The sequence below is a fragment of the Sarcophilus harrisii genome, chromosome 3, assembly GCF_902635505.1.
Source record: "Sarcophilus harrisii chromosome 3, mSarHar1.11, whole genome shotgun sequence".
Classification (NCBI taxonomy): Eukaryota; Metazoa; Chordata; class Mammalia; order Dasyuromorphia; family Dasyuridae; genus Sarcophilus; species Sarcophilus harrisii.
The window spans coordinates 585,617,278-585,631,501 of record NC_045428.1 but is presented as its reverse complement, the minus strand read 5'-3'; the positions used below and the strand labels follow the sequence as shown (position 1 = coordinate 585,631,501).

The 14,224-nt window shown below is 41.5% G+C and overlaps 1 protein-coding gene across 1 annotated transcript in view; it reads left to right on the top strand.

The window, feature by feature from the left end:
• Positions 1 to 11,837, top strand: part of GABRD (gamma-aminobutyric acid type A receptor subunit delta) — a 39,324-nt gene extending 27,487 nt beyond the window's left edge. The window contains exons 6-9 of the mRNA XM_031963012.1: positions 2,782 to 2,919; positions 4,821 to 4,976; positions 6,772 to 6,983; positions 10,783 to 11,837. Coding sequence (XP_031818872.1) covers positions 2,782 to 2,919; positions 4,821 to 4,976; positions 6,772 to 6,983; positions 10,783 to 11,082 — 806 coding nt within the window. The 3' untranslated portion in view covers positions 11,083 to 11,837. The remainder of the gene's footprint in view (positions 1 to 2,781; positions 2,920 to 4,820; positions 4,977 to 6,771; positions 6,984 to 10,782) is intronic.
• Positions 11,838 to 14,224: the final 2,387 nt, after the last annotated feature.

The following is a 14,224-nucleotide window of genomic DNA, read 5'->3' as shown; positions in this document are numbered from 1 at the left end:
GAGGATAAATTTCACCAAAAAGGGTTGGGAAATGGAACCATCACTCTCTTCCTAAAAAAGGGTCCATTCCTTCCTCCTGGGAGAAAATTTTATTAACAGGACCATGATAACAAATTCACCCTGCCAGGAGTAGGATGGCTGATTTTCCAGAGAATCCAGCCCTTATCTCTGCAAAACACCTGATGATCCTCAACCTACTAACTCTTAGAAAAAATGCTAGACAGGGAAAAGGGGTTGCAGAACTGGAAGTTTCAGGCCCCATAGAGCACCTGGTAGCAATGAAACTTTGGTGATTATGTCCCAATTCTGAGTGAAGGAATAAGGTCATGGGACAGGGTAACTACAGTATGTCTGATTGCTAGGTCAAAAATCTATAATGGGAAGGAAGGAAATATGCTACCTGGTATGTAGGCATTCTGATGCAAAGCCCCAGTCACTCTGTCCTAGTTATGGTTCTGAGGTCTCATCCTAACCTCTTTGTCCAAATGTCTGTGACAGATACAGGCCAAATTCAAGATGATAAATTCAGGGCATACTAATTTTTGACTTTTTATAAACTAGAAATTATCTTCCAACAGAGGGCTTTTCTTTATGAACAAGACGCATGATCAGGGGCCCACTTCTTTCTAGTTTTAAGCTAAGATTTAGAGCTGAAAGACCATTGAGTCGAACACTCATTTTACAGATGAGGACACTGAGGCACTTTGTGCAGAGTCACATGGCCAGTAAATGCCCAAGGTAGGATTTGACTCAGATATTTCTCACTCCAAGTCCAGAATTCTAACCACTATCTCATACTGCCCCTCAACAGTCCTACTAATTGCATCTTGGGAAAAACTACAAAAGATATTCTAGGAGTATACAAGAACTCCATCAGTAGTTGATTGGGTTTTGGTTTTTGTCAGGACTGTTCAACTTTATTCAGGACAAATATTGATAGGAAGATTCTGATACATTCCCATTCAAATTTAACCAGCATTCATTAAGTACCTACTATAGGTCAGGTACTTTGCTGGATGCTGGAAATATAAAGATAATACCAAAACAAAACAAAACAACAACAAAAACCACCAGCCCTTAGGCTCAATGAGCTTACTTTCTGCTTGGAGGTGAGGGAAGGGAACAGTACAACAAAACATGGGCTGAGACAAGCAAATGCAAAGCAGATACAAAAAATGCAGATTTCAAGAAGGAGGCAACATTGACAACTGGAGAAATATGGGAAGGTCTTGTCTAAACCTTTGTGCCATCTGCACGGTGTCTGAAGGGAACCTGACTCTTACCTGAATTGTCGTGGCCTAGGTGAGCCAGAGTGCATGATGCATGGAGAATTTATCTCAGAATCAGGAGACTCTAGGTTCAAATCCTGACTCTCTCCCATGTTGGTTTTGGGTCCTTAAGCAAATCAACTAACTTCAAAGACTATAAATTGAAGAACAGATGGCAGGATGCTTTAGGAGAGGGACTTTTCTCACCCAGGAATTCCTCAAACCAATGAGATTACGGATCGGGTTTGAAGAAAAAATAGAAGGAATTAGAAAAAAAAAAGAAAGAAAGAAAAAATAGAACTAAGCCTCTTGAACCCCAGTTTTCTCATCTGTAAACTGGCAGCATCACAGGGTGGTTGAGGGATCCAATGAGGTTAATATGGGTAAGATATATTGTAACCCTTAAAAACATATAGAAATGTGAACCCTTGATAAGATTGAATGAACCTTCTTCCTCAAGCAATCCAAATACCAAATACTGTTCTCTCCTCCAGATTCCACTAGTCTGAAGCTGAAAGGGATCTAAGAGACCATGAAATCCAATCTGTTTATTTTATAGATGAGGAAATGGAGCCACAGAGAAGCTAAGGATTTAGCCACCTAGCTAATAGGTTTCTGAGAAAGGATTCAAACCCCAAACCCTAAGCATTCCAGCAACTAGACTTTCAAAGTACTAGCCAATATTCCCTAGAAATCTAGGCCTTGCTTGCTCTCAGCTTTTCCCTCACTAGACAGTTCTCAGAACCTAATTACACGGACTGACTTAGAGGGAACCCTCCCCAGCCCCTCCACCTCCCAGGGATGGAACTCAGTTGGTGATCCCTATGATTCAACCTAAATTTGGAAACAAGTCCTGGTATTCTTTATACCAGTGGTTCTCAAACTTTTGTTTTCAGTATCTTTATCCTATTAAAAATGATTGAGGATCTCTCCAAAGAGTTTTTGTTTATCTGGATTATATTTATAGACATTTACCATATTGGAAATAAAAACTATTTTTGAATTTATAGACCCTCTAAAAGGGTTTCAGAGATCCCCAGGATTCTCTAGACCATATTTTGAGAACCACTGCTCTATACCCTCATATACAATGACTAGTTTCCCTGAATCTTCCCTGGGCCTGGGAACTCCTTTCCTAAAGAGTGTGCTTCTTTTGGGAAATTTCATTTATTGGGTTTCTAGACCCTTTGCATCAACAAATGTTCTCATTGACCTACGCAAAGTCTTTTAGGCCAACCTTCTCCTCATTGTCCAAAGAGACAAAATAATTTGCCCAAAGACCCACAGGTTTTAAATATCAAAGTCAAAATTTAAACTCAGGCCCTCTGACAGCAAATGTAGAATTCTTTTCATTGCACCTTGCTTTTCCCTACTTTGTGAAACATTCATGATCTCAAACACTCAGGGAGAACCATCATTTTTAGTGGGTCCTGGTCAAAAGAGCATGGGGCATTTGGAGAGTTGCCTTCAGAACTTAACCTTCACTATTTTATTGGTCTGGTTTCCTTTGTAGATGGCTACTCTTCAGAGGATATCGTGTACTACTGGTCAGAAAATCAGGAGCAAATTCATGGCTTAGACAAGCTACAGTTGGCGCAGTTTACCATTACCAATTACCAGTTCACTACTGAGCTAATGAACTTCAAATCAGGTAATAAGGCTTCCCTGGTTCAGACAACAAGCAAAAAATCCAATCCCATAGGAGTTGATGATAAAAAACATAGCCAGACTCCAGAAAATTAGTCACTTCTCTTGCATCTTCTTCTTCTTTTTTTTTTTTTTCTATATCTAAGTACCACCCTGGGTTTCATAGAAGCAAAAAGTATAGTTGGATCTTCCCAGGGCAAATAGGTCTAATCGCTCTGTCCTGAATGGACCCATTCTACAGTGTTGGGTTCAGTTCTGGGTATCCCATTTTAGAAGGGAAATTGATAATCTGGACAATGTCTGAAGAAGCCCTCCAGAAAGCTTGCCTGAACATTGCGGGTGACCAAGTTGATAAAGGGATCATGAGGTCCAAGATCTGGAACTGAAAGGGATCTCAGAGAGACCCACTCATCATCTAACAGATGAGAAAACTGAGGCTTTGAAAGATGAAGTGAATCACAGTATCAGAGGAGAGATTTGAACCCAGATCTTTTTGATACCCAAACCAACATTCTCCCCAGCATTTCTGAAGGTGATGCAATGAATGGGAGGATCAGTTGAGGAACTGGGGAAGGTTAGTCTAGAGAGGAGAAAATTTAGGGAGGATAATAGCCATTTTCCAGTACATGGAGGGCTGTCAAGTGGAAAAAAGAGACAGATTTATTCTGCTTGGTCCCAGATAACAGAACGATGAGGAATGGGGAGAAGATAAAGATATTTAAAGATATTTAAAGATTTAGGTTTAAAGAAAGGGGAAACTTTCAACAATTAGTGTTAGCTCAAAATTTCACTGTGCCAGCTAGGTACCACAGTGAATCTAGAAAAGACCCTGGGTCCTAATATGACCTTAGACACTTAATAGTCATCTGATTCTGGGCAGGTGTTTTGACCTCTGTCCATGTTGGTTTTATCATCTATAAAATGAGAATCATAATGGCATGTAATTCTCAAGATTATTGTGAAGATAAAATGAATGAATATTTTTAAAGTTCTTTACAAATCTGAACAAATTTAGGGTTAGGGTTATATAAATTCTAACTGTTGTGATTATTATTATTATTGGGAACAGAATCACAATAGTTAGTGATTATTATTATTATTGGGAACAGACCACCAAGTATTGTTTCCTCCCTTCTGGAGGCCTCCAAACAAAGACTGGAAGGATGCTTACTTGTTGTTCATCTATGATTGGACCCATCCAATCATGGGATTCTCTCAGTCTGGGAGTGGCTCTGCTTGTTTGTTCTCTGAGGACTGAGCTGTCAAGGTCAATGGTGCCAACAATAAGGTCCACAGAAAGATGGGAATCTACAACATTGCAGGAAGCCTCTAGACATCCTAGGAGCAAAAACTTAGAGGTGGAAAGGACCTTAGAGATCCTTGATCAATGCTTTCATTTTCAGAGGAGGAACCTGAGATCAAGGAGCAGAAATCACTCACTGAAAGTCACACCGGCAATTAAGTTTCATAGGCAAGGTTTGAATCCAGGTCTTCTGAGCACTCATCTCTCCTCTCCTGACTCTTTCCATTGTGCCTCACTATTTACCAGAACATCAGAGCTATTGTTTTCTGAGTCCTTTCTGAACCTCCTAGATTTGAGTGGCAATGTGGCACATGGGGCTTTCTCTGCTAGACCTGTACTGTTTGAAAGGGGTACTATTTTATGCCCCAGAATGGGCTGAGATTTGGAGGGGGGAGAGAGGATCAGCATCTGGGCTTTATTTCTCTGTGTGGCTCTTAGGAGCCCATGTGTCAGATGTTAGCAAGGGACCCACCTGAGAGCCCTCCTCCTTTAAATGGGCTACGGCAGGAATGGGCAGAACCTACTGTTTTTTTTTTCACTTAATATGGCCACATGGAATTTGAGAACCATAAAGCAATGGGGTTTATCTGTGTGTCTTACAGCAGGGCAGTTTCCCAGACTCAGTCTACACTTCAATCTGCGGAGGAATCGAGGTGTCTACATCATCCAGTCCTATATGCCTTCCATCCTTCTGGTTGCCATGTCCTGGGTCTCCTTCTGGATCAGTCAGTCTGCCGTCCCTGCTAGAGTATCACTAGGTAAATAGGGGTTGAGGCTCAGGGAAAGGACCAGGAATACAAGGGCATGAGAGAGTGAAAACAGAAAAGATCACAGATCTTGAGCTTAAAAAAACTTAGTCATCCAGTCCAATACCCTCATTTTGTTGCTGAAGAAATGGAGGTGAAGTGTCTTGCCCAAGGTCATATAGCTGGTATCTGAGGAGGAATTGAATCCAGGATTTCCTGACTACATATCTACCATATTATGCTGCTTATAGGAAGTCAGGAAATGAAGGATGGGTTTCATGGTTCTCACAATGACCATCTTCACTATGAAAAAATTCAACCCACAAATCACACAGAAAACATCTGAGTGTCCTGGGAAGGGGAGGGACAATGGGTGAGGAAAGGACTCTGATAAGAGAATATTGACATCAATAAGTGGTAACTTCAGGAATCATCAAAAGAGAACCATATCTATTAGGAGGTATCAGCTTGGAGTCTTCTGGAACCCATGAGCTAAACTTCAAATCCCACCTTTGACACTTACTATTGGTGTGACCCTGGGCAAATTATTTAACCTTTGACTAAATATCCATAAAGTTTTATCCATAAAGTAGGGATGATAATAGTTGTTGTGAGAACTAGATTTGATCTTACATGTAAAACATTTCGTAACATGCTTTATAAAATGCTTATTATTATTATTATTCATGAACTAATTTGTAAAGCTTAAAGAGCTGTATGAATTTGAGCTATTATTATTATTATTAAAAACAAGTCTTACCACATCATTCTTCTGCTCAAGAACCGTCACTCTCTATTGTTACTAAGAGAATATGTAATCTCCTCAATTTGTCATTTCCTAAACTTGGTACTTCATCTCACCTTTGTTCTTTGCTCAAACTGCTTCCCACATCCGAATACTTCCTTTTCACATTTGCTTTTTAGAATTCCCAGATCCTTTCATGATCATTTTTTAAAATGGGAAACCTTTGTTGATTCCTTTAGTTATTAGTACTCTTTCCACATCCCTTTAATGACCACGTATTTCCCTGCAAATATTATTTTCATGTTCCACTGCAGTGGATGCAATAATAGCAATAACAAGAACAGAAACAAAAGGGATAGGGATGAGAACTTGACTCATGATTTCATTGGTGTAAGAAACTTAAGAGAACATTCCCTCTGTTAATGCAGGTTGGTACCTTCTCTTCCACTTGTAATCTCCGAGAGTTGTTCAAAGTACCGAGAAATTTGTTTTTATTGGTAATTATTATTATAAATAAAGCAATGGTTATTATGGATCACATTTATGTAGCCCTTTAAGATTTGAAAAACCCTCAGCTACATTATGTTATTTGATCTTCACCTGTGGGTGCTATTATTTGTTCCCACTTTACAAATAAGGGAACTGGCTCAGTGTTGAGTAATTTAGCCAGGATTATAAAGCTAGGAAATATCTGAGTTGCATAGTTTCGAATCCAGATCTTCTTGACTCCAATTCCAGCCTCTGATATTTAGTACTGGTCAAGTCGCTTAATATTTGTCTGTTTTAGTTTGTTCAACAATGAAGGTGATGATAGCACCTATCTCATAGAGTTGTGACAGTCACATGAGATAATAGTTGTTAAGTACTTAGCATAGTACGGGGCATACAGAGGGTGTTTAATAAATCTTTCCTCTCTCTTCCTTCTCTCCTTTCTTGAGGACAGGGACTATTTTTATTTCTTGTCTTTGTGTTTCCCAATGGCTACCATGGTGTCTTGCACACAGTAGGCACTCAATAAATGCCCATTGAATCTGACCGACTCTTTTGACTGCCTTCTTCTAGGTATCACCACAGTGCTGACAATGACCACGCTGATGGTCAGTGCCCGCTCTTCCCTTCCACGGGCATCAGCCATCAAAGCACTGGATGTATACTTCTGGATCTGCTATGTGTTTGTGTTTGCTGCACTGGTGGAGTATGCCTTTGCCCACTTCAATGCAGATTATATGAAGAAGCAAAAGGCCAAGCTGAAGGTCACCAAGCAGAGCAGTGAGGTGAGTATCCCAGGGAGCAAGATTCGGAGGCCCTCCCAGTAGGCGGTTCCCTTTGCTTGGCATCCAGGCCCAAAGACAGGCCCCTTTGCTCCTAGGAAACTGTCAGAGATGCTGCTCTGTACCTTCCCTCCCACTGAGTGCAGCCTGACTCTGAGCCTGGTGCCAATTCTCAGTATAAGTGGTTGGGAGCTGCTTGTCCCTGTGCCAACATGGGAGGAGAATGGGCATCCTGGATGCCGGGGATAGAAGCTGCTGGTGGGCAGAGGCAGAGCTTTTTCTTCCCATTGCAGGGACATACTAAATGCTTATTGAATCAAACTGAACAGAGTATTAGAGAGAAAGTGTGGGGGCCTTTGGGGCAAAAAATACATGGGTTCAGGCCTTGCTTCTGACAACCAAACACTGGTTGTTTGACTCCAGATGAGTCACAGAGATAGATAGATAGATAGATAGATAGATAGATAGATGGATAAATAGATAGATGATGGATAAGATGGATGGAAGGAAAGATAAATGGATGGTAGATACTTAGGATGGATGAAAGAATAGCTGGATGGATAGATAAATAGATAGGCAGGTAGGTGACATATAAGATGGATGGAGGGATGGACAGACAGAAAGTGGATAGACAGATAGGTAAATACATTCATACATAGGAATATAGAGATGATAGAGATTATAAATATAAGTAAATTGAAGGATAAATGGACACAGATAATATATAAGATGGATGGAAAAAAGGATAGATGGATGGACAGATAAATATAGAGAGATAAAGACAATAGAGAGATAGCGGTTATAAATACAGATAGATAAAGAGAGGTCTAGATAGCATATTAATAAGCACTTACTGTGTTCCAGGCACTGGTCTAAGCCCTCAGGATACAAATACAAACAAGCAAGACAGTCCTTCCCTTCAAGGAACTCACATTTTAATGGGTGAAGACAGCACATGAAAGGATAGGGGGATGGAGGATGGAATGGGAGGAAGGTCACCCAAATAAGGCAATGCAGCCAATGGGAAGGAGTCCAGAAAGAGAGTCCTGTTAAAAATGAGGGGAAGCATGGCTGGGATCCTTCCTAAAATCATGGTCCTGGGAAAGGAGACGCCAGGCCGAGGAGGCCTGGACTCCAAGGATAGAGGAGGTCCTCTAAGGACTCCAAGATAGAAGGAGGACTCCAAGATAGAAGTTTAATAAGGCAGGCTGGGTAAAGGAAGAGGGGTCTGGAGAGAGTCCAGGTGATAGTAACTTATGTCCTCAGTGCCCCAGACACTGGTCTAGGTAGTAGAACAGGTGCCTATTACCTGCAAAGGAGATGATTCACTGAGAACCTGATATAGAAATGAAGTCACAGCCCAGACAAAAAATAAATAAATCAGCCCATTCTGTGGAGTTGTCTCTAGCTTTAAAGGGGCTGAATCTTCCTCTTCTTCCTCTTCTTCTTCTTCTTCCGCTTCTTCTTCTTTTTCTTCTTCTTCTTCTTCTTTTTCTTCTTTCTTCTTTTTTTCCTTCTCCTTCTTTCTTCTTCTTTTTTTCCTTCTCCTTCTCCTTCTTCTTTTTCTTCTTTCTTTTTCTTCTTCTTCTACAAATTCTTAATTTTAGAGAACTGAGTTTGTTTCACCCGCAAACGACTCATGGGGGGGTGAGGTACGTGGGGAATATGGCAACTGCCTTCAAATATTTGAAGGAATGTCATGGAGAACACAGATGCAATTTGCTTTGCTTCCAAAAGATAAAGCCGAGTGATGGTAAGTTAAGGGAGAAGTAGATTTATACTTGATATCAGAAAAAAATTTCCAAGGTAAAAAAGCATTTATCAAGTGCCTACTGTTTGCCAGACACTATGCTAAATTCTAGGATACAAAGAAAGGCAAAGAACAGTTAACAAGCATTTATTAAGCACCTAGTATATGCCAGGTACTATGTCAAGCACTGGGAATACAAAGAAAACCAATAGTCAATCCCTGCCCTCAATGAATCCCAATCTTAGGGGTGGGGTGGGGAGACAACATGCAAAGAGCCATATCCATGAGCTATACACAGAAGAAATTAGAAAGAAGCAAGAGAGGAAAGGAATTAAGAGTCGGGCCTAAAAGGAAGAGCTTCTTTGTCCTTTGTTCTTGATGTGGACAGCGGGGGCAGTGATGTCATTACATGCAAATGAATTGGATTTAAGCGAGGGAGAGCTGTGCAGAGTCACCAGCCTCTCTTTCTCCCCCAGAGCCATCTGGGTCCGATGCAAGACTAGCTGGGACTTGAAGGAAGCCAGGGAAGCTCAGAGGCAGCTCAGAGTGGGGTGATGGAGGGCCGTGTTTGAGGAAGGCAGGAGGCCCGTGTCACTGACTCACAGAGTACATGGAGAGTAGCAAGATGTAGAATGGGTCCATGTACAGCAAGAGCCCCGTCCAGGTATTACTTGAGACCTGCTCTTCCTGTATATAGACTTATTCAATACGGGCTTTCCACAGTAAAATATAGAAAGACTGGGGCAGCTAGTTGGTGCAGTGGATAGAGCACCAGCCCTGAAGTCAGGAGGACCTGAGTTCAAATCTAGCCTCAGACACTTAACACTTTCTAGCTGTGTGACCACTTAACCCCAATTGCCTCAGGAGGAAAATAAAATAAATAAAAATTGGAGCTAGGAAGGATCTTAGAGTTCATTTAGTCACAGTATCTTCAGATCACATATTCTAAATTCTCCCTCTCTTTTTATTTTATTTTTATTTTCTCAGTGGTTAACCATTCTATCTCTGAGAGACCACAAAACAGAAAACAAGAGAAACTCTATAAAATATTGATCAGGAAAGAAAGTCATGAAATAATATTTTAAAAGTGCTTAACATAGTGCCTGGTCTATAATAGGGTGCTTAACAAATGGCTGTTCCCTTTCCTTCTTTCCTCCCTTAGTAGGTGCTTTCTCCCAACTTGCAGTTACACCCCTCTCATTTAACACAGCTGCTGGCACATAGTAGGTGCATGATATTGACTCAGACAAGTAGTGAGAAGCAGGAAACGTGAGCTGAGGCTGCTCTCAGCTGAGGCTTGTGAAATCCTTGTTAGGAAAATTGTTGAATCCCATTTAGAACTAGATTGGGGGCAGCTAGATGGCACAGTGCTGGCCCTGAAATCAGGAGTTCAAATCAGGTCTTGGATACATAACATTTCCTGGCTATATGACCCTGGGCAAGTCACTTAACCCCAATTTCCTCAGGGAAAGGAAAAAAAAAAACCTAGATTGGACTCAGCCCTTGAAATCCCTTCTAGCTCGGGGATTCTCTGACTCTTAAAAATACTAAAGACCCTGTGGTGATCCTCTATCCTTCCAAATCTAGCTTTCTTCTTAATGCTTTCTTTATTCCAGAGCTAGCACATCCAGCCTAGCACACAAGGGCACTTGTGCCCTTAATAGGCTAATTAATTGTCCGACTGAATAGGAGCAATCAATTTCCACCCTTAGTGACTCAAGGCTAAGAGGGGGCAGCAGGTGCAGTGTGCATGCTCCAGCAACACACAGATCATAGGTCATTTTCCTCTCCCCAAGCATTGTTGACATTCTCCAGAGAGCAGCAGTATCGCATAATGGTTAGGGCTTCCATACTTTAAATAGAAAAAACCTGGATTCAAATCCTGCCTGAGATAAAAAAAAAAAAAAGTCACTTAACCGTGTCTCACTTGAGGCACTCACTCACAAGAGGGACCCAGGAAATTGAAGTTTAGTTAATAAAAGAAGGGGGTTAAACTCGGTGCATCGAAGGTCCCTTCCAGTTTTCAGTCTGTGACCCTCTGATCCTTTGCAGATTAACGTGAAGAATGCCATCGTGCTGTTCTCCCTCTCCGCTGCGGGCATCAATCAGGAGCTGGCCATTTCCCATCGTCAACACAAAATCCCAGGCAATCTCATGGGCTCCTATCGGTCAGTGGAAGTGGAGACAGGGGAGGTGAAGAAGCAGGAGGGATCCACAACTGGAAAAAAGGGAGGCTTGAGATCATTCTTCAAACCCATTGATGCTGACACCATAGATGTCTATGCCAGAGCAGTGTTCCCAGCAGCCTTTGCTGCTGTCAATGTTATCTACTGGGTGGCTTACACTATGTAAAAGCAGCCATACACAAACACACACACACACACACACACACACAAGTCTTCCGGAGCTAGTGGGTCCAACTTTTGGACACTCCAGCCCTGCTTTCACCTCACTGCTATGAAAGAGACAATTGAACTCTGGTATAGTTTATATCTTTGACTTTTTTGTTTTTTAAATGAAGGGGGGAAATCCCTGAAGAAAAAAAAAAAAACCAACCTTTGAAACCTCTGAATTCACTGCTGACTAGACAGATGAACATCTTTCCAATTCTGGATTCCTCAGTTTACCCTGAGTATTGGTCCTGAAGAGTGAACTCCAAATGCTACCCCAGGATGATTGAATCGGAGTCATAGCAGGAGAAAATGCTTCTGAAATCCCAGAAAAGACTTTAGAGAACATCAAATCCCCGACTCTCAATTTACAGAGGAAAAAAAAAAAACAACTGAAGCTCAGAAAAAGGAAATACTTGTCTCAGTCCCATAGATGGCAGTTCTGGCTACTCCTTTCTAACTTGGGGTCTGATTTCTTGACTTCTGGGTGACTGAGCACCCTGTGGAAAGTTTGGATTTTTAAACCCACAAGATACTTCTCAGTTTCTAAGCTTTCTATGCTTTTGCCCAGTAGGGGAGAGAACCTGGATTATTATTATTATTATTTTTTTTACTGTGGTGGTTATTGTGTCTCTTGAATTAAATGTTAAAAAGGAAAAAAAAATTTTTTTTGACCACTCTCTGGCCCCCGCATGTAATAAAGGCTTTCTTCTAGAAGGGGGTTCCATTCTTTGGTGACTTTGGAGTCCTGCACTCGCAGGACTCACCCGCATCCTTGGGGAAGAAGGCTTGCCATGTGATGCTTTTGAACATGACAAAGATGAGGGAACATTTGAGTGGAATGAAAACTTGCCCTTCTTGTTTCCTCCTGTTCTGTGACTCAGACTTGACTTTATAAGGCCAGAGTAAAAAAAGATGAAATATTGGAGGGTTGCTTTTTTCTCTCCTTGGTCCTATTTATAACTTAAATAAAATTACTGATATCACCAAGGAAGAGAATGCTGTGAGGAAAAATAAATGATTCTCAACTCAACTCTCAGCGAAAATATCTCCATCATCAGTCATGTTCAAATGGCTGATTCCAGCCTTAATGGAAACTTGTGCCCTACAACTTCAGAAAGGTGTGGGCTGACTCCAACCCAGCCCGTCCCCTCAAGAAGTTCTTCTTAAGAGCAGCGCTGAGGAGTGATTGAAGTTTAGCTTTTTCTGATAGCTGATATTCATAATAAGGGCTTATATTTGGGTACTTTATAAATATTATCTAATCATAGTATCCTTTTCATTCATTTAATCGATGTATTTACATCGATTGTGCTTACCTATCATGTGCTGGGCTATAGCTAGGGGTTGTGCTAAATATAAGGATAAGAAAAGAAGCAAAAAGATAATCTTTGCCCTCAAAGAACTTCCAGTCTAATGGGGGAGACAACTTGTTAAGTTGTTTCAGTCATATCTGACTCTTCCTGGACCCCTTTGGGGTTTTCTTGACAGAGATACTGAAGTGGTTTGCCATTTCCTTCTCCAACTCATTTTACAGATGAGGAAACGGAGGCAAGGCAGGTTAAATGATTTGCCCTGGGTCACACAGCTAGGAAGTATCTGAGGCTAGATTTGAACTCTAGTAAGAGATGAATCTTTCAGATTTCAGACCCAAATATGTACAAGACCAATAAGAAGTCATTGAAAGGAGAAAAGCATTAGAATTAAGAAGAGCTGCAGAGGGCTTTCTATAGAAGATGGAATTTTAGTTGGGACTTAAAGGAAGCCAGAAAGGTCAGTACTCAGAACAGGGGAGTTAGAGCATAGTAGGTGCTGTTATTAGCCCCATTTTACAAATGAAGAATGGAGGTAAATACACGTTAAGTGATTCACCCAGTGTCACACAGTTGGTTAAGTATTGATGAGGTCCTGAATGCTATTTTGGAACAAGAGAAACTAAAGAGTTGATCCCTGAGACAAGCATGCAGAAGGCTCTGATAGAGATCAGTTCAGCTCCATGGTCTCACCCTTGGGGGAGGTCCTCCAGTCTGAAATCCAAGTTATGTCAAACCCCTGAGACCCCCACTCTGTAGATTCTCAAGCGGTCTCGCCTTGCCAGGCCCTGTCAGAAATCTCAGTCATGTCCCTGAAGTTAAATTTTCCCTATAAAATCTACTTGTGGGCCATCCCATGGCTAATGCCCTCTTTTGGGTCAGTCTATCACAATACTCTGCCTCGGGGTGACTTTCTCCTTACCCCCCATGACTTGTGTTATCTCCCCAAACTCCACTGTGCTTCCCAACCCCACTTTTCTTCCTTACACTAACTAACCCTTTCAGGGTGCTAAGTCCCTTTCAGGATTCAACCTGCCAGCTAAGGGCTCACCCCAACCTCATGGGGTGCTCCCTTCCTATGGGTAATTGTGAGTTCTACTGAAGAACTTGTCTGCCATGTGCTCTCCCACTCTATTTCATATTCACCATTCCCGGTGTCTATCACATCCCTTCATTTTGTCTGTAACCTACTCCTGTAAACAAATCTACCTTTTGCCAAAGAGAACGGCCATTGGGAATTCTTCACATGACCGAACCCCACCTTTTGGTGCCTGCCATCATCTGGTGTCTACATCAGCCACATCATTTTGGTCCTCAACCACATCATTTGGGGCTGAATCTCACCTCATAAACCACATCAGTGTCAGGCTGGATTTGAACTCTCTCTGCTTGTAGCATTTAGCTGATTTACAGATCACAGCTCTGAAGTTCTGAGAGAACTGAGAGATTAATGATTTCATCCACCCACCTCATTTCACAGAAGAAACTGAGGCACAAAGAGACAAAGGGATCTTGTCCAAGGTCACAAAAGCAGAATTGGCAAAATTAAGTCACCAGATCCTCTGACAGGTCAAGGTCTTTCTGATCATAGTAATTGACATTTTTATTGGACCTCAATGTGTGTCAAGCTCTCTCTCTTCATTGTCTCATTTGAGTCTCAGAACAACCCTAGGAGGTATCCTAACATGGTTCCTATTTCACAGATGAAGGAAGATCAGAGATGAGATTTAAATCCTATTCTTTCTGTTTTCAAATCTATGGAAAAATTCCTCCTTGGGAGGTCCTATTCTA